We start from the raw sequence: 26874 nt of genomic DNA, 5'->3' as shown, positions 1-26874 counted from the left end.
CGTTTTTAACAACCCTGAGCACCCCTCCCCCCCGAGCACCTCCTGCATACCCCAACGATGGCAGCCATTTTCCAAGATAGCTGACACCTGTAGAGGTCCATGTCATCAACATTAAATAAAAGGTGAAGGGAAACTCCCTTCATTTTTACAAATGAAGTGCAGTTTAGACGTCCTGGGGAGTGTTCCTGATGATCAGTTATTCTTTTTGGTCAGCGTGTTTCCTCCACATGGAGGACCATTCTTTTCCTCATCAGTCCCTTGCAAGTCTTCCATTATTATGAAAGTACACTGATAAAATTGCCGGACTGGCTTTAAAGTTCGACAATTCCTTTCATGTAATGACACTTAATGTATTTAAGCCTGCAGTGGGAAAAATGCCGTAACTGTGATGGCAATCTGTGACGAAAATCGATTTTCCACATCAAGTAAAAACCGTAGGAATAACAGCAATACTCCAGAAACACGTCATTCAACTGATCTTATATCATGTGACAGTCAAGACTGTTGGGTTTTAGTTACTGTGTGGCTAATTATCATACAGACTGTATCATATTTGCTCCTGTATGTTGCTAAGGGTAGTGACAATCAATATTTTTCTTATTGTCAACAAATCCCATGAAAAGACCATGTTAAAGTAGGTTTATTTTTGGCTCAACCTCATACACCGTCCTGGCCGATGCACGGACAGGATGGACGAGACATGGACTGACTGCGTAACATCGTTGGTTTTGGTCTTTTTACAGAATTTGTCAAAAAAAACAAAAACCCAGCCTTTCCATTTTAAGCATTTATTCCACGACGGGGCTCTACAGTGTCCCAGTGTTGAAGGATCACCATCCACACAGACAGTTTGGTTACATAGCTAACTCCCAAGTAGTGTGATGTTTGTCCTTCCCATTCTGCGGGTGAGTGACCCCACCTGGTAGACGTGGCTTTCTGAGAAGGAATGACAACAGGTGGATCTCGATAATCTCAAAAGTTGTGGCCTCCCTATCACCTTCTTCCACTCCAGTATGGTAAAACTCTAGCACCACGTCAGGGCTGATGAAGGAAGACGGGTGAGGCGACGCTTTCTGGACGACGGAGATGTACCTGAGTGTAATACACGATTTGGCATGGAAACATTCGATCATCAGTGCAAGCCGGAGACACATGCCGAGTCCCGGAGGAACATGCAGAGTCCAGGGTGACCTTTAAGGTCAAAGAGCAGTAACTATGTGATGAGTGATCCTCTCCTGACAGCTGTGTGGTTGGTACGGAAGTGGATAGTTTGTGATTTAGCAGCATTTACAGATATCATTTTTTCTTCTTTACAGGAAACCCCTGATAGGACCTCTGAATGTAGTTACTGCCGCTTGCCTTTGTATGGCAGCATGGGTCTGTGATCAGCGTGGATGAGCAGTTTAACTGTACAGTGCGATGACAGGCTGCCGAGCAGGATTAAAGCTCACTCTCAAACCAAAAGACTTTCCTTCTGCAGCCAGCACCACGTCCTCCCCGCCTTATTTGTTCAAAGGTGTTTAGGACTGAGCTTTAACTGTTGAGCAGAACCTGCCAGGAACAGCAGATTAGATGTTCTATATACATATACATTTACACCAGTGGACACAATATCCTAAAATAACTTTACATCAGGCAGTGTAGCATTGAATTAGCTCCAGTTTGTGCCTCTTGTGCTGTCGTTTAGTTTTAGTCACAAAACTATATATTTTTTTCTGAGAAATATTGAAAAGACAACGTCCAAAAAATTCCACAAGGTCGTTTCACACCTTTAAAGTACTCTCTTCAAAGATTCTTCTGTCCGGCTGGATCAAAAAATATTTTATTTGCAGTACATTAAAAAAGGATTTTGAACCTGCTTCTTCTGTTGTAACTTAATGTGGCTAAATGTGACACAACTTGTTGAATTTGTAAAATGTGAACCATAAGTTCTATTCCTAATTTTATCATACTGATATTTAAGTATTCTAATGTTATTTTCTTATTTAGGATTAGTGTTGCACAAAACAAGCAAAATTATAGGTCGACTCGGCTCAATCGCCAAAATGTCCTTATCCGCTACGCTCATGAATCTTTAACGCTTTACCCTTTTTTTCTTTGTAAGACACATTTAGCGAGCAGGCTGAGTGATGGGACTGTTCATCTGAAACAACATTTTTTTATTTGCAGCACAATAAAAAAAAATAAAAAAAAGATAAACGACTTTTAAATTGCTTCTGCAGTTCTGACTAAATGTAAATGTACCGTTAGCTAGAAGTGACACCTCTTCTTCGATTTGTACAATGTGAACCAGAAGTTTTATTATCAGGTATATTTAGGTATTATAATGTTATTTTCATTCATAAAATATCCACACTTTTGTGCTGTACAAATAAGCTAATTTATTTGTCATTTCTACATATTTTTGATTTTATTAGCAACGATCTGTGTAGGAAGCATTTTAGCAAGCAGGCTTTACTTTTTAGCGAAGTGCTCTCTGCGAGTCCGCATGTGCAGGACGATTCAGTTTCTTTCGCTCCGCAGCCACAAGTTGTTGTTTTTGCAGTTCAACAAGACCATCAGAGGGAATTATCTTTCAGAAACCAGATGCTTCGCTCTGTGACTCAAACATAATCAGAACAGTCAAGAGGTACAGACTGAGGCCGGCATTAGACGCGAGAAATGTCAATTGTCCCGATCCCGTGTCGAGACAACCTCTTACAGATTGCATATTCAAAAAGAAAAGAAGAGAAGTAAAGCCACGCTACCGAAATCCATGAGCTTTCCGGAGAGAAACACTTTTGCATACTCTTTCGTTCACCGCGAGTGAAGGTGCTCACAACAAGCTGCGTGAAAACGAGTGTGTGTTTAGACAGTAGGTCGATCAGCATACATCTCTACATGTCAACAATTCAGAGGCGAAAACACATATGCACACATACAGTCTATAATGTACAATCATTGGGTGGCTAGTTTTTGTTCATACATCACTGTTCAACATGTTATTTGGTAGATTCTGTATTTTTGTACGAGTTCAAGTATATATATTCCATATATGTATACTCTATTCCATTTTTTTCCTCACATAAAAAGATGCATTGCATTTTACGAAGACAATGTTATGTCTTCAAGTTTTTCTGGCTGAAGATGGATGATAATATTTTAGGTTTGGAAATGAGGCGATGGGAGGTGGAAAGGTTTGCTTATGTCATTGCACCGGGCAATTTGGACTTAGTTCCTTTGTTCTTTGGAACGGGTGAATAAACGAATGATCCAACGTAACTCTGAGGGCTAAGATTTCAAGCGTCGCATCACAAAGCTTAGTGTCCCACCCACTGCGTTATGGGTGACCCCCCCCCCCCCCCCCCCCCCCCCCACACACACACACACACAAACGCACCCTTCCTGGCATAAATCTGTCAGTCAACATACATAAGTGAGATGGGAGAGGCGGGAATCTGATCCAGAATGCGACACACGTAACTGGCGACGTCCACGAAGCGCTCTTCATACATCAGAATGAAGGAGTGTTTCTGGGGGGGAAGACAGAGTTTCAGCTTGATTTGTTCCACACTGAAGTCAAAGTTATTCCCGAGTTAGCTGGCTAATTGGAAATTAAACAGGTCTATTCAAACTCAATAACAAGTGGCCAACTCTTGCGGTTCATAGATAGCAACGCATTCATTTCACAACAGACACACCAGTTTATTACTTGTTGTGGCTGTCAAAGTAAAATCAGTCCAGTCGCTCTGATTTTCACAATCAACTTCTTTTTAGCTTCGAAGAAACATTTTGAAGCTTATTGTTGGCTAAGCTAACACAAGTTTTCTTTTTTGAGTGTAATGTGAGGCTTGACTGAGCGGATGGTAGATGTGGAGCAAGTATAATCCTGTTGCAGTCGATCTCACACACACTCACACACACACACACACACACACACACACACACACACACACACACACACACACACACACACACACACACACACACACACACACACACACACACACACACAGGGTTTCCCTGACCCTACCCATCCCAATGCTATCCTATTGCCAAGGTTACCCACATAGATCATCTGTGACCTATTTGCTTACGTCCTCTAATGTTTATGGTTCAGATGTTTTAAAGAAGCTCAGAGATGCACCTTCATTTTATTCATCATATCACACTTGCCCCGCTGATTTTCAGGCCGCCTCTTGTGGGACATAGGAAAATTCAAAAGGGCCCTATCTGGCCCGCGGGCCGCTGGTTGAATAGGCCTGGCAGAAATCCTAAAATATGTGAGTAACTGGATGCCGGTACAATAAGATCAATAGTACCACATATGTATTTACATCTATTTAACATACACAAAGTTTAGAGGTAGCCAAAAAAAATACCATTCTGAGCTAAAGCTAACATGTCATGAAGCAGAATATGCTTACCTGTGCGTAAGTCTAAACTACAATTCTTTTTTTGGTTGACAACACAACAATGATATAATAGTTGCTTTCTGCTGATCTCACCAGGAGGAGAATAAAAACAGTCAAAATGGGCGAAAAGCTTCTGGAGCGGGAAAGGTTGGGTTTAGTGAGAATTCCCTGTTGGTTTGTCACTGAGAAACCACGTTTAAATTGCACGTGATCATGTGACCCTTTGTTCATATGAAAATATTGTTAAGTGCAGCTTGTTGTTTGAGTCTAAGAACTGAGGAATTTTCTTTGCCAAAAGTCAGTTAGTTCATAAAGGGAAGAATTCATTTGATGTCAGAATGAAAATATGTTTTGTGTTTTTATCACATTTTTAAATTTTCTTAATGGTTATATTCTGGACAGCAAAAGGGATTTTAAAACAATTTAGAACAAGGCTAGCATATCAGCTTGGCAAAGCTGGCAACGACTACAGGGCACCAGACTTCCAGGAATCCTAAAAACTCCAGGTCCAACTGTGTTGTGGTTGTTTGTGGTCATTTTACTGTGATTATCAGGAGAAAAAAAAGAAAGAAAGAAGAACCTATGCACCACTGTGGCTGCAAGCAGTGGGAACTGCTTTGTCACCTGATCTTAATGCTCTTTCTCAGACATTATCCTACTGTCATATGCTCAACCTCCATTTTTTTTTTTTTAGCTGGTATTGTGCTTCTATGACTGAACAACAGAGAATGAGTTCTAAGATAATTAGTGTTGTGACTCACCAGAAGCTCCTTGTACTTTGGCCTTTTTGATTCATCCTTTGTAAGGCTGGACAGAAAAAAAGAACAAATTATAAAACCGGGAGCAGCGTGGAAGTATTCAGATTATACGTGCATCTGGAGCCGCATGATTAGAGGCCACGTGTCAAACACTGGTGGTCCCTGAGGGCCCAGGACCCTTTACTTAATATCTCGCTGCCACTGAAAATATTTTTTTGTGGAGTGTAAAAATGAAGCTAATCGGCAAAACCAAACAGATATGGACTGTTTCTATTGTATGTCATGGTGCTTACCATAGGTTAACAAAGTTGATGAACTTGGGAGAAAACTGCCTCTCCTCTGAGTTGCTGAGCTGCGGCGGCTCTCCTTTCACCACCTGAGTCAGCTGGTCGAAAACACTATTCCACTTGGGGTAAGGAAACCTTCCTGTGGCCAGCTCATACTGAAAACAAACACAAACAGGGACGTGTGATGGTTCAGACAGAGTTGGTTTTCCTTTCAACAGCAACAGCTCCAGACATAATACAGGTAAGGTTTCATGACAAAAGCTGACGACATTATTTGTCTTACCAGAGTGATTCCCAAACTCCACACATCAGACCGGACATCATAGCCTTGTCTGGAAGCACTGGGGTCTATCCTTTCAGGCTGAAAATACACAAAGGAAAATATTCTGTGACACAGATACTTGATTGACCCCCACAGGACAGTTTTTTTGTTTGCCTCTTTCATGAGGACGTCTGAGTCTACAATGCAATAAATCCCTAAAACTGCAAAAGAGTCGACTCGCATCAACTCTTGTTCGAGTCACGTATGGTGCATCATCATGATAGCTCAATTTTGAACTTTAAACTGTAGTCATTAAGTGCCAGAGGTGTTCTCATCAAAAAAAAAAACAATCTCAAGGGTGATGCTATCCTGGTGCGAACCAGTCCCATTTTCACTCCGTAAATAATGTTCACGGATTTTTAAACAGTTTTAATGAACAACAGCAGCGTGGCAAGGTGCTGACCATTTATTCTGCTGTGAAAACTGAACGTTCTGCGATTTTTTTATCCGGTCAGTGAGAGTTGAAAAATATTAATGCTGCGCTCGTCACTGTCGCCAGCCGTCCAATCACAGTGAAGGAGGGGCGGGACAAACGCGGTTAACCACCGACAGTAGGTCGCTGATTAGTCCGCCTTTCAGAGCGGCTGTGCAAACGCTAATACAAGCCGAGTTCGCAGACTGTTATTCACGGCGAAGAAAATGCAGCTCTGCATTGAACCTGTAACCCGGGTGCTGCACAATCATGTTACTGTTACAGCAACATGTTGTATTGTGCTTCTTCATCATTGTGTATGAATCTATTCATGGTAACAGTGACGCACAGCACCATCATGAGGTCAAACATGGTCAAGCATCCACCCCCTATTAAAAAAGTACCACTCCAACATACCTTAGGTTTCTACAAACCCCAAAAACTTTGTAGAGAAAACATTAGAAAACAATCCCTTAAGTGAATGAAATAAAAAGGACATGGTGTGATATAGCGCTGGGTTGTTAAAGCCCTAAGGTAAGTATTTAAGGGTTCAAGAAAGAGCTAATTAACTCCCTGTCTTTTCCTGATTGGATTACCTAAAATCATATTGTATTCTTCCAAAGCTCTTAAGTAGCTAAAAGGAAACTCTGCAGCTTTCAGTAAGTCAGACGCATGAAAAATACAGTCCACGAGGTATCGTTTGTGATGCAGGTTCCTGATATCTGAATATGAGGATATCAGGTTCCTTCACAATTTGGTGGCTGAACATTTCTCAGTCATTGCCTTTTATTGCTTACCGCCATGTAAGGCCTGCAGCCGGCGTCTCTGGTCTTGGCTATGGAGTCCACCAGCTGACCGCTGATGCCGAAGTCACATAGCTTGATATTACCCCTCCGGTCCATTAGAATGTTGGAAGGTTTGATGTCTACAGAGACGGAAAAGAACGATCACATTTGGAGTTTCATGAATGGAACTGGGGCAAAAGCAAATGATAAAAAACAAAAAAATAACACAATAAAAACTCACCTCTGTGAATTATTTTCAAGTTTTCTTTTAAGTGGTTCAGTGCTTTAACGGTCTGTTGAAGACAAAATGAAAGGTGGTCATTTTCTGATGCTATGCGTGTGAAAACGTGAAATGTTTTGAGGAAAACAGGAAATAATTGCTTACTGCTAATGTTATTTTGCCTAATATTTCCTCTGGAATGACGTCATCTAATGCACAATATACATATTTGTAGAATTTGTCTAATGAGGTAGCCATAAGTTCCATACAAATCCAACAGTCCCCCTGAAACACAGAGAGAAAGATCAGTGTCCTTCAAAAGTTCACGTAACAAGTCTTCGAGAGACCGCAGACAGGACGTTTAAATGATGCAGTGAAGTCAGCGCCGGGTTTCCACACCTCTCTGAAGAGGGCGCCGTAGAACTGAACAATGTAGGGACAGTCACTACTCCTCATCACCACATCCAGATCCATCAGCAGCTGCTTCTGCTCCTTCTCATCCACAGTGGAGCGAATCCTCTGAGGGACACAAAACATACATGGACATTTCTGATCAACGCTTTCCACACCTTTGAAATTCCCACTAGTGGAATCAAGCCCTCATTATCACATCACAAAGTAAGATTAAATGCTGTTATAGTTTCAGTTTGTGCATCAGTATGGAAAGCTTACTTTAAGGAGAGGAATGGAATTTTTTTTTTTATGTTGCTAAAACACATAAAAGCTAAATGTCTCAAAGAATGTCACACTGTGCACAAAAGCTTCAGAAAATGTAACATATATATATATATATATACATATATATATATATAAATTAACATATAATAACCTGTTGTGCACATTATCAGTTTTGTGGCATGTTGCAGTAAAAGTCTGATAATTTGTAGCCACTGCACACATGGGTCAGTATGAACGACTGTGTTGGGCAACTAAACAAAAGAAGACAATTAGATTGTTAATCGCAATTAATGTATGACAATTAATTGTAAACTAAAGTTGAATGATTGTAACAGCCCTAGTTGTTATTTGGCCTTTTTGAAGCTGCCGCGTGGGTAAATCACAGATTTTGTTTTCTGATAAAACTGTTGTTATCTGCAGAGGGAAGAGGTACGTGTGAAATTTGACTCGGTCTGATGAGTTTTGGAAACTCAGTTGTAGATGAAGCGAACTCCCTCTGCGGGCGTCTGTTAGTATGAGAGTCTGCGAGCAGGTCACCTTGACAGCCATGATCAGGCCGGTGGGTTTGTGGACCATCTTGTTGACGGAGCCGTACGCCCCGCGACCGATCTCCCCGAGGTCGCGCAGATCCTCGGCGGTGAAGTCGCAGTGCTGCTCCGGCGAGATCTTCAGCTTCCCCGACGACTCGATGCTGTGCGTCCGTAGACGCTCTCTGGGGAGGACGGGATCGGACGGCATGTGTGAGAGATACAGAGGAGAAAGGAGGAGGAAGATACAGAAAAAGACAAGTGTTGGAGCCATCAGACCAACACGCATTATCGATGCATACGGACGTGATCAAATATTGCAATATCGCAATTGAGTGAACATTTCAAGGTTCCAGAAAGTGGCATTGTAATCAGAGTTTGTCTTGTTGAATTTGACGAGTGGGTCAAATTTGGACATTATTTCTATTTTGTCATCTTTTAAATATATTTCTCCTTTACTATTGAGTTTCTGACACTGAAGGTGTTCTGTGGAGTTTTGTCATGCAATGAAACACTGGTTCTAAGGGTGGGCCCCCGCTTTGTTTGCAAACCAACAAAAACGAGCACATGTGCTGTTAAACACATTCCTGGTGATGGTTTTCCATTATTCCACGACAGGTAATGTTGGGAATTCTTCATGAACAGAGACATTATGTCAAGACGCTCGTATTTTGAAGTCTTGTTTTGATGTCCTGTTTCACCGCTCGTTTCTGCCGTCATGCCGAGTCACTGATGATGTAATGTTGCAGCACTGTTATTGTGGGACTTATGTGACGAAATTGATTCGTTTTCTCTCTGTATTTATGCTTTTAAGTGCATTTCAGTGAGCATTTTGCTCAATTATATTAGATATTAGCCTGACGTTGAGCTAATTGGCTAACGTGGCTCTAACTGTGAGTCTACAGTTATTATGGTTTCCAGGTGATACTATAGTAATAGCAGTTGTTGTCACAATAAATGATTGGTGTATAAGAGTTATGTAGGTCACAATATGTTTCATGAATGCCTTTGGTTAATGCTGACTATATGTTTTCTGTGTTTATTTCATAAACTAGATAACAGCACTGCCAGACTTTGTACAGTAAAGACTGTATGTTCTCTGACCGGAACGCTGTAGAGGTCAATATCACATCATACCAGCTTTCAGGGGTCAAATCCCCAACGGTGAATTTCATGGAAAAAATACAACATTGTGCCAACAAAGGCAAGAAAGAAGACTGCTAGCAAGCAAACGTGGATGTAAACAATGTCCAACTTTTCAAAAAAAAAAATCAGCTCTGCAAATGTTTTATGAGGAAGGAAATGCAGGCCCTCAGTGATGTTCTGATTAGGAAAATGTTAATTGAAGCATTATTCCCCACGATGCCTTTAAGTTATTCGAGGCTTCTGTAATTGTCAAACTCTATAATAAATCTCCCATTCATAAACTATATTAAAACTGGCTCTGGCGTGAAATCTGAAGCCCCCAAAAAATTGACAACGCGGTTTCCGATGGCGTCCGACCCCGAACGCCTCGACTCACATGTGCGGGTTCTGGAAAGACGGAGCCGTCGGATGGATCGGGAGCCTGGAGGCCGGTTTGACTGGAGGGTTGGCGAAGTTCAGCTTCAGAGCTTTACGTTTACCTGGCGGGGGAAAAAAAGAGAGGAACAGATCCAGATTGCCACAACATGCACGCCACACCGTCGGTTCAGACAGCTGGTGAACACAGAGGATACGCAGTGGGATCAAATGCTCGTCTTACCTCGGTAACGTGTCTGTGTACGCTTGAGATAAGCCTTCATGTCCATATTGAACAGAATTAAGAAATGTATGCCACAAAAAAATTTATAATATCCAAATTTCAGCACATTATTGTGCATTGTGTAATTTCATCTGACTAATAGAGACTTGTGAGATAAAAACAGATGTGGCATCAACCTCTGGGGTTATCTCAAGCTTTTTTTTTTTTTTCAAGATCAGAGGAAACACAAAATGCATTCTGAACACAAGCAAAGTGCCCACATTGTACAGGGGTTCCCAATGCTCAGAGACGTGTACTGCAGCCACTCTTTTAGCTTCCAAAACAAATTACACGCAGCACGTGTGCAAGTTACGAGGATAATTTGCAGTGCAATAAGCCGGATGCCAACATTGGGAATCCCTGTTCAAAACATTTCCCTTGATAACCTTTATCAAAATGTCCAATTCGAACCTGAACCGCTCCCTTCAGATATCAAAGTGACCCAACACTGAAACAGCACTTTGTTCAGATTGAAGATGGATTCAAGTCTGATTAAATTCAACTGTAAGAACTAAATACAGCGGTGTTTGAAAGTTTAGGAACCCTTGAGAAATGTATTTATTTCTGCATAAATATGACCTATAATATGAGTCCTAAAAGTAGATGAAGAGAACCCAAGGAAACAAATGAGATCAAAATATTCGTGATTATATAAAAACAAAAAAAAATTATTAGCTAATATTACATATCTGAGTGGCAAATGTTTGTCAGCCTTAACGGCTCGCAGTTAATTTGAAGGTGGCTTTAGAGTCAGGTGCTTTCAGTCGATGGAATGAATGAAGGATGGAACCAGGTATGAGTGGGCGACCCGATTCATTTTAACAACAGGGATCTGTTAAAGTCGGACCTTTACAACATGTTTAAAAGAAACGTAAAAAGGAGATTCCTTAGGAGGTCAGAAAAAGAGTTGTCGATGGTCGTCAACCTGATAAAAGTTACAAAACCATCTCCAAAGAGTTTCATCTGCAAAGTCCGACTGGAACCCGGAGTAACTTCTAAGCAACCAAACACCTCTCTCACACTGACTAATGTTAATGTCCGTGAGTCCACCATCAGGAGAACACTGAACAACAGTGGTGTACACGACAGGGTTACAAGCAGAGAGCCACTGCTCTCTAAAAAGAATATTTCCCTGTCTGCAGTTCAATGAAGATTATAGAGTTAGAAGTCTGTTGGAAAAATGTGTTAAGGGGGTACAAGACAGGAAAATAACTTTTTGGTTTAAATGAGCAGTGTTACAGAAAATAATGCTTTCCAGCATAAGAACTTTTCCCACCTGTGAAGCATGGTGGTGGTAGTAGCATGGTTTTTGGCCTATTTTTCTGCATCTGGGCCAGAACAGCTTACCATCATTAACGAAACGATGAATTCTGAATTATAACAACAAATTCTAAAGGACAATGTCAGGACACCTACGTCGATGTCCTGACCTCAATCCAATAAAAATATTGTGGAAGGACCTAAAGCGAGCAGTTCCTGTGAAGAACCGACCACCATCCCAGAGTTTAAGTTGTTCTTTACTCAGGAATGGGCTAAAATTCCTCTAAACCGATGTGCAGGACTGAACAGTTACAGGAAACATTTAGTTGCTGTTAATACTGCACAAGGGGCACATCTGATACAGAAAACAATGGTTCACGTTATTTCACCACTCGTAGATTTGTAATATTGGATAATTTTCCTCAATAAATAACAACCAAGTTTAATTTTTGTTTGGTACTTTTTTAATTTGGTTCTCTTTAGCTACGTTTAAATGGAAATCTGATGATGTTTTAAGCCATACTTATACAGTAGCACAAAAAATTCCCAAGAGTTCACTTATTTTAAAGCACCACTGGAGGCTCAGGATTATTTACAGTCACCTGTGTGTATGAGGTTGGATCTCGACAATACAGTTGGTCATAAGGTTTAGGGCATTATTAAAAGTGCTGAGTGTAAGTGTTGAGTCCTCTTTGCCATGCCCTGTCCGACCAGCTCTCCAGTGTAAACAGATCCTTTAACCTTCAAGCCCCGACGCGAAGGAATCTTTGTTGACCATAACTGAATCTGTGTGACAGTAAATAGCAGTGAACAGTGGACAGATTCCCCAAATACCAGAGCACCACACAGGCTGTTTCAGTAGTATACAGTGGCTTCCTCTCACCTGTTGTATCCAATCATACATGAACACATAACAAGAATCTGAAGCTCAGTTACAAAGCAGATCGGTCACTCAGCCAGGTCTTCAGCCAACAATTGGACAATAAAGCGTGGCTCAATGAAACACCACCGAGGGAAGGAAACCACTTTAGACTACTGAGGTGTGTCCACAGAGAGTAGAGGTCGGTGTGCTTTGTGTGCAGGTCTAATGCTTACTTTGGGACACTCCAGACAGGCTTATCTGAAACCCTGAAGTAAAGAAAAAACATTTTACTACATTTTCTTCGGGCTCGTTTATGTGCGAATGGGTCGTTATTGACAAAAGCGCCATCCCAGTCCGAGTCATCGCTGAAAGTGGAATACAGGGCAGGTTACTGAGAGAGTGCTTTCGTCAAAAGAAGCGCCATATTTTGGTGGGTTTGGTTTAGTGCAACGCCACGCAACCTTATGTGTAAATAGATGTGTTTTTTAATTGCACTGTATTCCCATCAGAGTTAAGAATAGTTCCATTTTAACCGGTTTAATCAATAGTAGCCCAATAGCAGAATGCATTAAAATGATTTTTTTTTTGTTGTTGTTGTATTGACTGGGTTCAGTGTCACCCCCTGCAGTTTTCACTTTAGGAATATTTCACAATAAACAAACAAACAAAACTTCCAGGATTAAAAACTGGCACGCCATTCTTATTTTAGGTGGCAAATGATACTACTTATAAACAGTAAAGTATATCCAACAGCAGTAAGATACTATAAAGTGACATAATGCAAAGTGAGAAGTGATATATATATGCCAGTGGGACACGACTCACATTTTTATTTGTATAATGTATGCCAGGATAAGCCAGCATAAAACAGTAGTGGCACATCAGAGGTTAACAGTAGCCTGCTGGCATGTGCCACTACAGCTGCCACGTTCTAACGGAGGTTTGCTCGATGGTGTCTCATCAAACGGGGTCTGTCTACTATGGCTACATCAGGTCGCGCTGATGTGCTGATGTGGAAACCGGATTTAAAAACATGCAGATTTGTGGATAAATATGCAGGTTTAACCAAAAAAAAATGAAAATGTAAAAAATACAACATTTTGAAACAAACAGATGACAACAGAGGGGGATGGATAGGGAACATTTCAAGGAAATCCTTTACCAAAAAGGCCTAAACAAACAATATATACAATTTCCTCCAACAGCAGACTGAAACCTTGGAAAAAAAAAAAAAAGTGTGAATACCTGTTTCATTTTGACATCTCCAGCAGGTGTTGGTTTCTGTAAGGTTTAGATAAAACATTTGATACTAGACATCTGCCACAGTGTCAGAAAAAATGCATCTCAGATCAGTTGAGCACCGGATACTTGACAAGTGCTGCTATGTTTATTAAGTTAAGGCTTCTGGGAGTCGATCAATAGAAAAGCATCAACACATCCATTATCGGACACGTCCCTGCCCGACGGGCTCTGCGTGTTTTTCCGAGACTACGGCACCTGGACACCAGTTCATATCCAATAAATCTAATGGATTTCATCTAGTAAAAGTTTATGTTTAACAATGCAAATTGAGACCCATCTTTAAATATCACAGACTCCGCCTCGGTAGCCATTGGGCGACTCTATGCTTTTTTTGTTCCTGTTTGTATCATGAGCAGATGTTATTCTTGCTCACAGCTTCTTATCGAAATTTGTTCCTGAAATAGTAAAAAAAAACAAAAAAAACAAAAAAAAAAACTAATCGAGGCTCGTGCAGGCGCGACTTCCCGTCCGATAATGGATGTCGTGTGTGTGGGCTCAAAGGGCTGGGTTGCACAGCCAAAACAATCAACCGAGCTAAACATGTACACGTTAACAATATGGTGCGTTTTGTTCCGGTGGTGGTTGTTAGACACCGACGGGATTTATTTATGATGGCACGTTTTGAAGCGGGCTGACAGGACAGTCCACGACACGGAGCTCCGTGACGGCAGCACGGGACCATTTCAACACGATGTGAAGAATTCACAGAGACAACCTCATCTATATTCATAGTATCATCAGGATGTCTTTGTCCCTGACTGCGGTGCACTGAAACGGTGGCCTGGTTTGGGTGGGGGTGGTGGGTGGTGGTGGTGAGGGTGGAGGGGGGACGGGACACTTCAGTGAAGGCCCTGCTGATCCCGGTAGCAGCCTTTGCGCTCATAACATCGGGTTGTTGGTCGCAGTGATTCTTCACAACGTGACGCTTCTGAGACGGAGCTGACAAGCCGAGAGTCAAACGGAAGGAATGAACCGAGCTGACGGAGCCGCTGTCGGCCGGCGGCTTCAGCGGCTTCACGGCAGCGACGACACCGCCGCTGCTAACTCTGGTAGCCGTGAAGTAACAAACAAGCTACTGGAAGCTCCGCAAAGACGAGCGAGATCGGGAGCGGAAATGACCGAGTTTGGCCTTCAAAATAAAAGTGCAATTTGACACCGGCTAAGCACACTACGGGGAACCGTTTTGAAATGTGGCAATAAAGACTTTGCACGGGACAATACTAAACAACTGTAGGTTGTCAACATGTTTACATTTTGTTTCTCATGTTTGCACTGAAACGTGTACAACTAGTGCCTGACTACTAAATTGGACTAATCTGTGTTTGCCAATAGTATGGAAGTGAGTCATTTACTCCATGTGAAAAATACAGGCAGAATTCAATGACAACCCTAGCTATATTTAGTAGAAGTATACGTATAAATATATATTGTATGTATTCCATACAAACAGGGCATTTAAAATGGTTTTATTAATCTGGTCAACATCAAATGACTAAGTCTTATGGGCTACGCACGTATTTTATTTTGAAAGTTTTAACCGGAAATGTTACATTATTGAGTCCCCCTTGACCACAGTGTTTCTGCTTCTGGGAAGCTACAAGATACCTTTTCCTACTAACTCCAGTGTCTCGGGTTGAAATGGAAACTCTGGACCAGAGGCCGTCGCCGCCTACCTTGCATGCTGCTGCTCTGTGTCTGCTGGTGAAATTGGTGCGACGCGGATCCAACGATGTTGCTGCGGTTGTTGGAGCTTGTGGAGTTGCTGTTAGGACTGGGAGTCGCCATTGTTGTGTTGGATTCCGGCAGCAGCAGCTCTCAGGCTGCAATGCAGAGTGAAACTTCGCCTTGTCTGCCTCCGGACGGGACACTGCGCCACTTGAACGCAGCAGCTGCACCACGGCCACGTCTGTGCCGCTGCTGCCTTCAGGGACCGTCGGAAATACAGCAAATCACTGCTTCACAATGTGTGACATGTTTGTAACGTGTGCAGATAGACACAGTCTACATATTACACACACGTGTTTGTATTTTCGTATTTACTGCAATTTCCAATTCATATTGTATATGAGATTTAAGAAAATAGAAGCTTGCAGAAGCTTTGTCCCTTGCATACATTGTTGAGGTGTTTTGAGAGGAATCATACACTTGAATTGTGTTCAGTGGTTTAATACATAATAAATTCTATTAATTAGTAATCCCAAGAGAAATATGAGGACAGGCATTGAGAACTTGTGGAAGTGCCTTAAAGTGCAGTAACACTAGTGGCTGCTTGGTGCTGGACCCAAAATGGCTCTGGCTCCAGAGACTCCCATTAAACTTCTGCCATGAAATACAAAGTCAGTACATTTTTTTCCACAAGTCATTATAGTGCATTTCTCTAAATTCAATCCTTCTGATCAGTGTTCAGGTGCTCCATCTGGAAATGATTCTATAACGAAATAGATATTAGGCCTCATAGAGAGGTATGTTTGATGATGACATGCCTGAGGTGCAGTTAGATTTTCCATAAAGGTGAGCGGGTGTAGTGAACTCAGGTTGGATCTAGGAAAGCTGGTTCTACCAGTTTTCCACATGAGCTGAATGCATCATATGTTGCCAGGGAGTGAACATATCATTCAACTGGCACAGATGTGAAAGTCGTCCTGATGTAGAGGTGGTATTATGTATTTTATTGTTGATGTCATCGCTTTACAGTGTAAACCAAACAGATCTGCACGGAGCTTGTGCTCAACTTATCACCTGAAAACTGAAAAATGCACAATAAAGCAATACACGGCACTCATCAAATTTCTCTTTACATTGCAGAATTCAGCTCCCAGCAAACGTGCGTAGGAGTACATCAGTTATGTGTAATATGCAACATGCAAAAAGGCAACAATTCCAATAGAAAACCACTTCTTTCTTAAAATATGTGCGTATAAATATGCAGATTCCATCATTTAACCTTCAGATTACAACAAAACTAGGGTATCAGATATAATTCACACTTTGTTACAATTTAAAAAAATAAAAACTCAAAAGTGCAATAAATAATGTTGAGGTACTGCATTCGTAAAGTGTTCTCAGCTCTGCCTTTCAGCAAAACTAAAACAGTGGAAACTTATGCTGCTTCCATTACTGAAGTCGTCTGATAGCAATAACTTAAATAGTTCATTGTTTCTCACTTTTTTTCAGAAAAGAATAACATGTAAAGCCCTTTTTTAAGGTAGGGAAGGTAAATGCAGGTACATCTACTTCCTGTAAAGTGACTTCTTCAGAGAATGTATCAAACATCCTCTAAGTTTTCCAGTCTAGAAAATACTTCACAGTCTCCACAGGTTCAGTCATTTCTGCATTTCAAAAGGACAAGATGCCTAAAGTCCATCCACGAAGGTTTAAATTCTTTATTAGGTTATAGTATCCGTTAAACAATCTCTTTCCCCGATGTGCTTTCAGTGCAAGTGGGGACAAAATCCACAGCAACGATACATTCCAGCCTTTATCTGAAGTTAATGAAAGGTTTCAGCAGAGTTGAGCTAAATCGAGGTTAATTTGTTAAGCACTAAATTTAACGCCCGTTTGATGCACATTTGTCAACCCACTTTGAAAACCCTTCTACATCAGGCTCAGGCGGACACGTTGGTGAGCAAAGAAAACTAATTCTAAAAGTTTCTTTTGCAGAAGTTTTGTTAAAATTGTGCTACTTTCCAGGTAAAACTACCTCCAGTTCAAGGAACCACAAAAAGTGAAGTTTATGCCAACGTTAATGTGCAAAGAAACTCTGGAAGATACCCAACGTGATCGGTTTACTTCAAACCAACCGTGGAATTTGTCCCCCGTCGCTTTCGCTGGATGAACACACGGTTCAGTTTGGACAGGAAGCTGAAGCCTTCTGTTTTTAGACACAATTGAAAAACTGTGATTCTTTGATTACAACGTGTTGTCACGGTGCGATTTCGGCGTCACGGAAACATAAGCACTCGGTCGGTGACCCTGCCGCGACCTTTCAGCACCATCCTGTCCTTGTAGACGGAGACGGTGCCGAACGCGTCGCCGTCGGGCGGCGTCTCGATCACCCCCTCCAGCGTCAGGTAGTGCACTCCCGTGTCTTCGGGCCGGTAATATCCGCCGTCGTGGTCGTGTCCGGCCATGTAACACACCACGCAGCCGTGGGAGCGTATCACCGCCAGGAGCTCGTCGTAGTTCCACGCCAGGCAAATCGGCGCCGTGGAGTAGGGATGGACGGGCAGGTGACCTGGGAAACAAAAACACTGAGATCACCGAAGAGCAGCACGTGTGGGGTTTTTTTGGGCTGTAACGAGTTCAGTTTGTTTTTAAGAGTGAAATACTTCGACAAATATCGGATGGATTTCTGGGAAATTTGTCACGGATGTCCCTGCTTGTTGCAAATTCTCCATATTGTCCGATCAATAACACCAAACTGAAGCGCTGAAACGCCAAAGATATGCAATTCATCAATCCACTGATTGTTAATCAACTTCTAAGGGGTATAAAAAGTTACACTTTATAACACAAACATTTCCAAACAGTTAACTTGACCATACATAACACTATATATTGTATAAGAATACAATATCACATACATAGCTCGGCAAGAACCTTAAAGGGGCAAGAGTCAGATTATTAGTTTTAAAATATTCAAAATCAACTAAAATGATCCACAGAAAGTGAAGAAATAGCAATGTTGACATGTTGTGAAAGAAGTCTGTGTATTGTGTTGCAGAATATGTCTCCTGAGGTTAGCATGCTAACCAGCTAGCCCCAGCCCGGCCTGTCTCGTAACGGCTGAAACTCTTTGCAAAAAAAAAAAAGAAGCAAAACACGTGTTAGCATTGTGAACGTGTGAATCGTGAAACGGACATACCGTCCCGAACCTGCTGCGACAGGTTTTACTTACTGACAATAGTGACTCTCTCCCGTTTCTCATCAGCAGACGACAGCACAGAGTGGAGCCAGTCCAGCTGGTCCTTACTGAACCCACCGTTGAACATTGTGAACCTCTGCTGGAGGCCCTCCAACACTGAAACAACAACACAACACACAACCGGTTCAGCCTGAAGTCAGTGAAATCTCTAAATGTAAATGAATGAATGGAGTGAATGTTTGAAACGAAGTAGATCTGTCATGAGTCTTAATCTGCAAACTGTGATGCTGAAATCAGCGCAGAGAGCTCTGAAGAAATGGTGTCGCCTCTTTAAAACTGCTGCCAAACTGACAGTGTGCCTTTGGGCAAGGCATGTCAACTTAAAATGAACACACATCAGTGACCCTTTTTGAGTCACGGGACGTCCTGCACAAACCAAACAAGGAATTGTGTTATTCCCTGGACTATTAATGCCAACCTGCAAAACCAGGCGCTGCGGTCTCTTGTGGAGGTGTGTAACCCCCCCCACCCTCCCACCCCCCACTGTTCTTGTGTGTGCGTATCCCCCCCACTGTTTGTGTGTGTGTGTGTACCCCCCCACTGTTCGTGTGTGTGTGTGTGTGTGTGTGTGTGTGTGTGTGTGTGTGTGTGTGTGTGTGTGTATCCCCCCCACTGTTCGTGTGTGTGTGTGTGTGTGTGTGTGTGTGTGTGTGTGTATCCCCCCCACTGTTCGTGTGTGTGTGTGTGTGTGTGTGTGTGTATCCCCCCCACTGTTCGTGTGTGTGCCGTACAGGTTGACATCGCATTAGTTTCAACCACTCAACACCACGTTGAGGGGTGGAAAACGAAATCCAGAAAAGTACCTGTCACTAAAAGTGAGTTAAGTCGAGCCAGGAACTAGGAGTAAAAGAAATGGACCTTAATGTCTCCATGTTAATCTAGTCCACACTAGACAATTCAAAGTACAACGGTTTTTGATCTTTCCTCAGTCTGATGCGGCCAGGAGACAATCTGAAAGTGGTTTAAACCAGATTAGGATTTTACTTTTGGCCCAGCACCACTTTCACAACGGCCAGGTAAATATTAGCACTTGAGTTGTTACATGAGTTGTTTACTAGCAACACCATGGACCAATGTTTTTACAAGTGGGTCTCTGTTCTGCTTGCATTGTGCGAGCTCACACTGTAGCAACGGAAGAAAAGGAGACTGCAAGGTAGATGTGATAGAAAATATGCAATTACATACTATTTTGGTCAGAGACAATACATGTAAATCATATTTTTGTTTTGTTCACAGGGCACTTGTCAATGCTTCCTTAGAGTGACACCACATCATTTCATCAGTTTTCCATAGCAGTTGTTTCTTTTAAAAGAAAGACGGTTATAGTTGAACTCAATAGGTACATCTAGTCTTGCCTTTGTATCAGACACTAATAAAATTAAAAAAAAATAAACACCTACTAATTAATCACATTGTTCAAAATATGAACATAAAAATAGTAGAAATGATATTCAAATAAAATGCTGAGTAGTATACCTGGGGGACAGTTGAGGTCGTCGTTGCCGTTGTACTCCTTTATCCAATTCATGGCATTGACGTACTCTTCGCTGCACTCCTCTCTGCCCAGCAGGCTCACGTCATAAGCGTCCAGCACGACAAACGTAAACCCGGGAAACGGGCTGAAGGTGTAGGCGTAGATGTCGGAGTTCGCCGGGGCGCCGCTCGGGCTGCGGGCGGCGTGCAGTGTGCTGTTGAGCTTTGAACGCAGCAGCGCGCTCCTGCTGAAGTTATAGAACTCGTGGTTTCCCCACACATGGTGCACCTCCACCGGGCTGGAGCTGAACTCCCTCAGCACCGTGTCCAGAGCCCGCTCCGAGGCGCCGAGGCCCTTGTTAAAGCCGTCGATAACGTCTCCCAGCTGGAGGATGAACTCTGGCTTGACGGCCGCCTCGGACCAGCCGTCATGGGCATTTCTCAGCAGCTGCAGAGCGCTCCGGTAGTAGCGCTTCCTCGTCCGGGTGTAGTTGTATCCGTCGTCGATGTCTGCGTACTGGATGTCGGCTATCACGCCGAAAGTAAACAGCGGCGGTTGTTGAGGACAGTCGTCCATTCCCGGTGTTGTCTCCGGTCACTAATGTCAGAGTGCTGCTCTTCTAACTACCGGTGGAGCCGGAACAGTAACGCTGACCTACACGGTGCCGGTGTCCTGTCGACAACATTCACATGACATCCAGCCACGACGTAACGCACTCAACCTCCTCCATTGTCTCCATCGTCCCCCTGCATGACAGCAGCAGACGCCGTCCACCGGTACTGCTGTGCTACAAGAACGAAACAATAAAAACCACTTCCGGCCGCACCCTTCAAAATAAGGCTGCAAGAGACGCTGACGGAATACGATGGAGATTTGACCAATTTACCACAAAATAAGCACTCATTTATTAACGCTTAACTTACGTTCCCAACGGAAATGTTTTACACCTTTTTCATAAACAGGATGCATGCTGAGGGTCACAGGCTGTGGACCAGTTGGGTTATTACCACGTTTTACTTGACCAATAAAGTCCGAAATGTATCATTTTAAATGCTTCATACATTTTATCCAACCAAACATAAAACAGGTGTTTGTTTTTGTAGGGACTAGGGAGAAACACTGATTCACCTACCGTGTCTACATACAGGGCCACAGAGGAGTAGTCTACCACTTAGTGCACAGTGTATATTCCCTAAATGTATATATTTATTTAAAACAACAGAAAATAAATACAAATACAAAGCTAATTTGTTTTTGACCTTTTTTGTCTTTTTAAAATTCCTTTACCAATCCCCTTTGTATCACTTGCTGCACGCTTAAAATCATTGTTTTAACTTTAAAATAAACGTTTTTAAGAAAATAGTTTTTCTTGCTTGACCCTGGGGTTGTTGATTTTTTTTAACCTCCATGTTCTAGGCATGGAGGTTAAAAAAAACAAAAACGTCTTTAATGTCCAGTCAGCCCTTCAGGCTCTCAGGTTATTTCTCCTTTGCTGAAAAACAAAAGTAGAATGGATTTCTCAGCAGCTCCTAAATCAGCTCTGCCAAATAGTGCACCCTCTCACATGCTTATTATCAGCACTTACTTCATTTGAAGCGTTGCTCTTCTAGTTCCATGTTTTTTAGGATGCAGTTTCCCTCATCACTCATGAACACAAATGTTGTTCCACTCTGACACAGAGGGGCAGCGTCTGCTTTACATTACATACAGTACAGTCTTGCACATTTCCAGTTGTTTACAGCCATTTATTTCCACAACAGCGTCACACATGGAAACTAAACAGATTATATTAATAAATGCATGTTGCTTTGCCTTTTAACCAAATGATGAAAGCTGCAGGATTCATCACACTGCTTAGTTTCCTGTTCTGTCTATCTGCTGAAACGGTTTCCTTTTTCACCAGCTAACACAAAACACAAAAGCTGACGTATTAATTCCTTATCTTTGTCTTTGTCTCGGACTCAGGACTCCTTACCTGTGTTTCAGCGTTGGAGGAATGACATTTAAACTACAACACGGCACACTGTGGTCACAAAACGTTTCATTCTGCCACATACTGCACTTCTGTATTGTATTGGAAGGTATGTGTCGACTCCTTTAATGGCAGCGGGGCTTTTTAAGGCTGATTTTAATATTATGTAATTTCAAATACAAAAACTTAATCAGGCAGATGGAAATGTATAGGGAGAAACAATTTACAGCAAATATAATCTAACCATAAAATGAATTCAACAAAATGTCATATGTGAATTTTTTTCGAAATAAATTGTCCAAAGATTGGTTGGTGGCAAGACGAGGACATCTTGGGAGGAACGGTCTCTGCTGTGGGACAGTATTTCTAAAATCCTGCCTACGACTCTCCACCTGACAACTGGAGTTCACTTGAAGTCTCTTCGTTGGGGGTCTGCGGCGTCGGGCCGGTGATGCACTTGGGAATCCACTTCAGGACGGTGGCAGGGGCCAACTCGCCCCACTCCCCCTCAACTCGGTCCTGCACAGAACGGGACAAAAGCTTGGACGTGTGCTGCGAGCGGAGCGCGCGCACGTTACCGTGGAGAATCGATGTTTTCACGAAGAGCAGCGTGTCCGTCTGTGGAGCGACGCCAAGCGTGAAAACATCTGCGAACTCCAGGCTCACTGCAAGTCGCCAACGCGCAAACACTCGAGACGACCGATCGCAATCGTGCGTTTAACATGCAATCGCAGGCAAGCGCATGCACTGAAAAGAGCGTCAATGTTTAAAAAAAACAACAACAACAACAACAAAAACACCCCGAGATCATGCAACAACACACTGATGCGAGTGAGCGATCTGTGCAACTGGTAGGAAAGACACAGCATCAGCAGTCGTGTAGGGAAGCAGCGGCGGCACCTCGTCTGCTCCTCCTGAGGGCCCGAGGGTGTAACCCTCCCGGGACCCCGGGCAAGGAGACTTCTGCGCTTTGACGTGTTCGGCGTTCTGCTCCGCGTCCACCGGCTGGAGGTTTAAGAGTTGTCAGTTATTTGTTGTGCGTCTCTTCGCCCTGACGAAGATCACGTTTACCGTACAGCCACCGAGACAGAAGGAAATTCTCACTTCGTTTTTTTTTTGTTTGTTTGTTTGTTTGTTTGTGTTTACGCCACAGTGGAAACAGGTGAATCGTGTTGATGTTGAACTACCTCCTCTGCTTGATATTCTCCGTGCTGCTCGCAGCCGATGTCGAACACGTACTTCCCCGGGCCATTCGGCTGCAAAACAAGGTAAAAACAAAACAAGAAAAGAGCAAAGAAATAGTATAAATTCTATTATTTAAAGTAAACTTGAGGCGATCAGACAGGTTGTAAGTTAACAGTGGAGCCAGATAAACTAACTCTTTATTTGGGGGGTAAAATCTAAAAATGAGCATTGCACATTCTAAAATGTAAAGTTGATAATGTCATTTTATTGTTCACTTTGATTTCTTTTCAAAGTAAGAGTTAACAACTGGTCCGATCGTCTAATTATGGTCACGTTTCTATAATTGGATTTAACTTGGATGGAGAAGCATATAAGTACAGAAGTGTCGACAAAAGCCAGCAAACAGTGACGTCACACGTCAGCCAAACTCTGTTGTTAAAGGTAATTAAACACTAATATTAGGGCAGTCTTGTTAGAAAGCCATATGATGCTTTTGAATAAATGTAACCAACCTTTGCATCAAATTTGTTTGTTTGACTCGGCCAGTGAAAAGTATTGAGCAACACAGGAAGTTGTTTGATGACGTGAAGTTGAAAACATGGGAGTCTTAATCCCCTCCTTACCTTCTCTACCACGTTCAAAATCAACAATCTCAAGTCAGGGTGCAGATCTATCAAATAAAGGCACAACATGCCCAAGAATAATCTTTAAAAAAACAAACAATCAAAAGTTCTGTTATCCTTGTGACAGGTATGGATTAATTCTGAAACTGAAAGCTTCACCAATAAAACTGGGAAGAAATGAACACAAACAGACTTCCAAATTGATGTAAAGAGAGTCGCAATTTAACTAATCTTCTTGTATTCGGTGTTGAATTTCACTAAGTCATCTTCTTCTGGGACAAAGGCAGTTCTCGCCTCGTATAAATGAATCAGAACATGATTTAGACAATCATTGTCCATCTTCCACAGTACTCAGGCTGCAGCAGATGATATTGAATATGTTGCCATTCATCACTGAACTTACATTATTGTTGACAAAGTTCCCCTTGTAAATGTGGTTAGAGTGGATGTACTCTCCAGCTGACTCCATCTTGCCGTTCACCCATGTGCCCTTCTGCTTTGAGCCCGTTTGGTGGTGGTGGTAAACGCCCTGACCGTGCCTGTCAATCACACGACACCAGCGATTTCTGTAGTTTCAACATACGTCAGAAGTAGTTTGATAATTTGGGGATAAAACTGGGCTAAATAAATTAAAATGTGTTACATGTAACTGCTGTTTTACGGCATTTCACTGACTACTCTGGTTCCAGCACGTATTAAGGCCCCATCGTCTGCTGAAACGAAGTCATTTAATGCTGTCCACACTCACTGGGTAGCCGAGGGTCGCTGCTTAGATCACAGATTTGGTTCCAACCCAGCAGAGCAACGTCTGCTCTCAAAACTGAAAAACTGAAAACATCTCCCACTTGTGCTTCTTGAATCTATAGATGTACCTCATGCTTCCCAGCCACTCTCCATCATACGTGTCGTTGTTGGGGTAGGAGTAGATGCCGTGACCTTGTCTCGAGCCCTCGACCCACATCCCTGAAAGGCAAAGCGAGGCAACGAAAAGTGTCAACTCATTAAGTTTAAACAACCTTGAATTGTGAAAATACATTTTAATAGGCAGACTTTAATATGCCAAAAAAAACAAACTCAGTTTCAGTGAAGTAGCTTTTTTTGTACCTTCATATTTGGACCCATCTGGATAGTAGAAGGTGCCCTGTCCGTGTTTCATGTTATGGCTGTAGTCTCCTACGTATTTTGCCCTGTTTTTAAAGTGATAAGTCCCCTGTTGGAGAAAACATATATATAGATATCTATAGATATCTATATAGATATAGATATCTATATCTATATAGATAGATATCTATAGATATCTATATATAGAGATATCTATACATATCTATATAGATATAGATATCTATATAGATATATAGATAGATATATATCTCTACCTACCTGTCCGTGTCTTTTCCCGTTCTGATACTCTCCCTGATAAACGTCTCCGTTTGGCAGGACAGCTTTCCCGACTCCGTGTCTCTCCCCTGCTTCATTTCTGTCCCCTTCATACTCCTGCTCCGGTCAAATAAACAAACCCAAAGTTTCTTTCTTTAGACACAAACGTCACCACGTCAACACACAACTCGAACTCACCGGTTCATAAAAGAAACATGCTCATGTTAGCTTCGGCATGGTTTTGGTTATTTCAACCAACGTAAATAACAAGTTGATTCCAGTCTCACTCCGTGTTTGTTGTGTTCTTCTTCGAACTCATCAGAGCCGATGTCCGACATGGTTCTGCGTTTCTGGACCAGTTAGTTGAAGTCTTTGTTTGAAACGGGGCGTCAAACACCGGAGAGATGCTCAACGAGCTCGGTGAGTGCGTGCGTGCTTCTCCTCGATTACGGTTGTCATGACAACGGCCGGAGGCACGTGACGCGCGTGCACGCTGTCCCGCCAGCGGCCTGCCGCGTCGTTCAGAAGTGACGCTTGTTATCAGCTTGGTGACGGGTTTTCGAGATTGTTCAGTAAGTTTTCATGAATTTTAAAACTAAATTGTGAGTTTTCCCCCTGGACATGGAGCTGCTCCTTCAAGTTTGCAAAATACCAGCCAGTTTCTAAATGATGAGGTCGGCTGGTTTTGGCCTGCTGCCAGATCATATTTCTGTTTAAATTTGATAAAAACAAAGACCATTCTAATAAGCCTTCATAGTGAAACAGCCTTTAATATCCTAAGTAAAATACATTGCAAAATATCCTTACGCTTACAATTTGACAGACTATTAGGTTGTGTTTTATGATTCTTGGGTAGAAAACTAGTTCTAGCTGTATAATAGCAGTGTATCTTTTGCACAGTAGCTTCCCTGCAGCACACTGGAGACATTACAGGGCCGGCCTGTCTTTGGAACGGTTGGTGTTTGATTCCAGTTCTTTTTTTTTATACACAAGGACAACAAAACAACGTTTTATTTTGCCATTTCATTATTTAACTTTATAAGGTGCAATCTTTAAGATCCAAGATATTCCTGCAAGGTGCAGAAGAAGAGCAACACCGTAATGAGCAAGACGGGGGAAGCAATAACTTGAATTATGTGGTGAGAGCAAGGCGAGGTGGGGATGGAGACGAGACGGACAGCGCCACCTGGGGAATCGCAGGGAATGCTTTTTACATATATCTTGAGTACGGTTCTGGAGAATTGCTGATGAGGTACACAGACTCGTTACTGAAGCAAGAGAGATGCATTTTTTTTAGCAAATCAAATGTTTTATTGAGATAAAATATTCAACTCGGCAGGGCCTTCAGGAAAGAATATTAACGAGAGGAACTTCCGAACCTGAGAGGAAATTGAAAGTATTTATTGCACTTAGCACTAAAAGAGGGAATACAAAATAAAATGCATTAAAGTGACTGGAAAAATACCTCAAAATGCCGAAAACAGGCCACTTATGGAGAGGCAGTCCATGCTGAGGAGCACCCAGGGGTGCTACCACATACTCACCAATCCTCACAGGAGGCAATGGTGCAACTTAAAATGGTGTCCTAGTACTTTACATGCAAGTACTTTACAAGTGCAGGGACCTCACCACAGGGGCCGTGGGTGAAAATGTTCACAACAAATTCAACCCAGTTGGCTTACCACAAAAATACAAAGGGCAACTCAAAAGGAAATGTGTCAAAAGAGTT

At 42.3% G+C, this 26874-nt stretch overlaps 3 protein-coding genes across 7 annotated transcripts; all 3 read right to left on the bottom strand.

The window, feature by feature from the left end:
* Positions 1–772: 772 nt before the first annotated feature.
* Positions 773–15487, bottom strand: map2k4b (mitogen-activated protein kinase kinase 4b). Of its 4 annotated transcripts, XM_069156235.1 has the most exons (13): positions 15264–15487; positions 13534–13569; positions 12522–12554; positions 9906–10008; positions 8394–8568; positions 7578–7697; positions 7344–7463; positions 7200–7251; positions 6971–7098; positions 5723–5800; positions 5446–5594; positions 5156–5201; positions 773–3512 (listed from the first exon to the last, which is right to left on the bottom strand). In XM_069156235.1, the coding sequence occupies exons 1-13, from the start codon at positions 15373–15375 to the stop codon at positions 3399–3401; spliced, it is 1266 nt and encodes a 421-aa protein (XP_069012336.1). In that variant the 5' UTR covers positions 15376–15487; the 3' UTR covers positions 773–3398. The 4 variants fall into 4 exon arrangements, with proteins under 4 accessions (XP_069012336.1, XP_069012337.1, XP_069012338.1 ...); XM_069156236.1 differs by lacking the exon at positions 12522–12554 and having other exon boundaries at positions 15264–15486; XM_069156237.1 differs by lacking the exon at positions 13534–13569 and having other exon boundaries at positions 15264–15486.
* A 751-nt stretch (positions 15488–16238) lies between these two features.
* adprm (ADP-ribose/CDP-alcohol diphosphatase, manganese-dependent) lies at positions 16239–20767 on the bottom strand. The gene is made up of 3 exons (XM_069156234.1): positions 19991–20767; positions 18488–18610; positions 16239–17824 (listed from the first exon to the last, which is right to left on the bottom strand). Exons 1-3 carry the CDS (start codon positions 20562–20564, stop codon positions 17532–17534), a joined length of 990 nt encoding a protein of 329 aa, XP_069012335.1. The 5' UTR covers positions 20565–20767; the 3' UTR covers positions 16239–17531.
* Positions 20768–21719: 952 nt separating this feature from the next.
* On the bottom strand, positions 21720–25548 carry rsph1 (radial spoke head component 1). 2 transcript variants are annotated; one of them, XM_069155369.1, is made up of 8 exons: positions 25433–25548; positions 25149–25262; positions 24873–24978; positions 24641–24731; positions 24172–24307; positions 23148–23216; positions 22861–22965; positions 21720–22479 (listed from the first exon to the last, which is right to left on the bottom strand). In XM_069155369.1, the coding sequence occupies exons 1-8, from the start codon at positions 25481–25483 to the stop codon at positions 22339–22341; spliced, it is 813 nt and encodes a 270-aa protein (XP_069011470.1). In that variant the 5' UTR covers positions 25484–25548; the 3' UTR covers positions 21720–22338. The 2 variants fall into 2 exon arrangements, with proteins under 2 accessions (XP_069011470.1, XP_069011471.1); XM_069155370.1 differs by lacking the exon at positions 22861–22965.
* Positions 25549–26874: the final 1326 nt, after the last annotated feature.

Source organism: Embiotoca jacksoni, unplaced genomic scaffold (assembly GCF_022577435.1).
Source record: "Embiotoca jacksoni isolate LCO1_2020_lvr unplaced genomic scaffold, fEmbJac1.0.p SCAF_20, whole genome shotgun sequence".
Taxonomy (NCBI): domain Eukaryota; kingdom Metazoa; phylum Chordata; class Actinopteri; family Embiotocidae; genus Embiotoca; species Embiotoca jacksoni.
The sequence above is the reverse complement of the archived record's forward strand: the minus strand, read 5'-3'. Positions and strand labels throughout refer to the sequence as shown.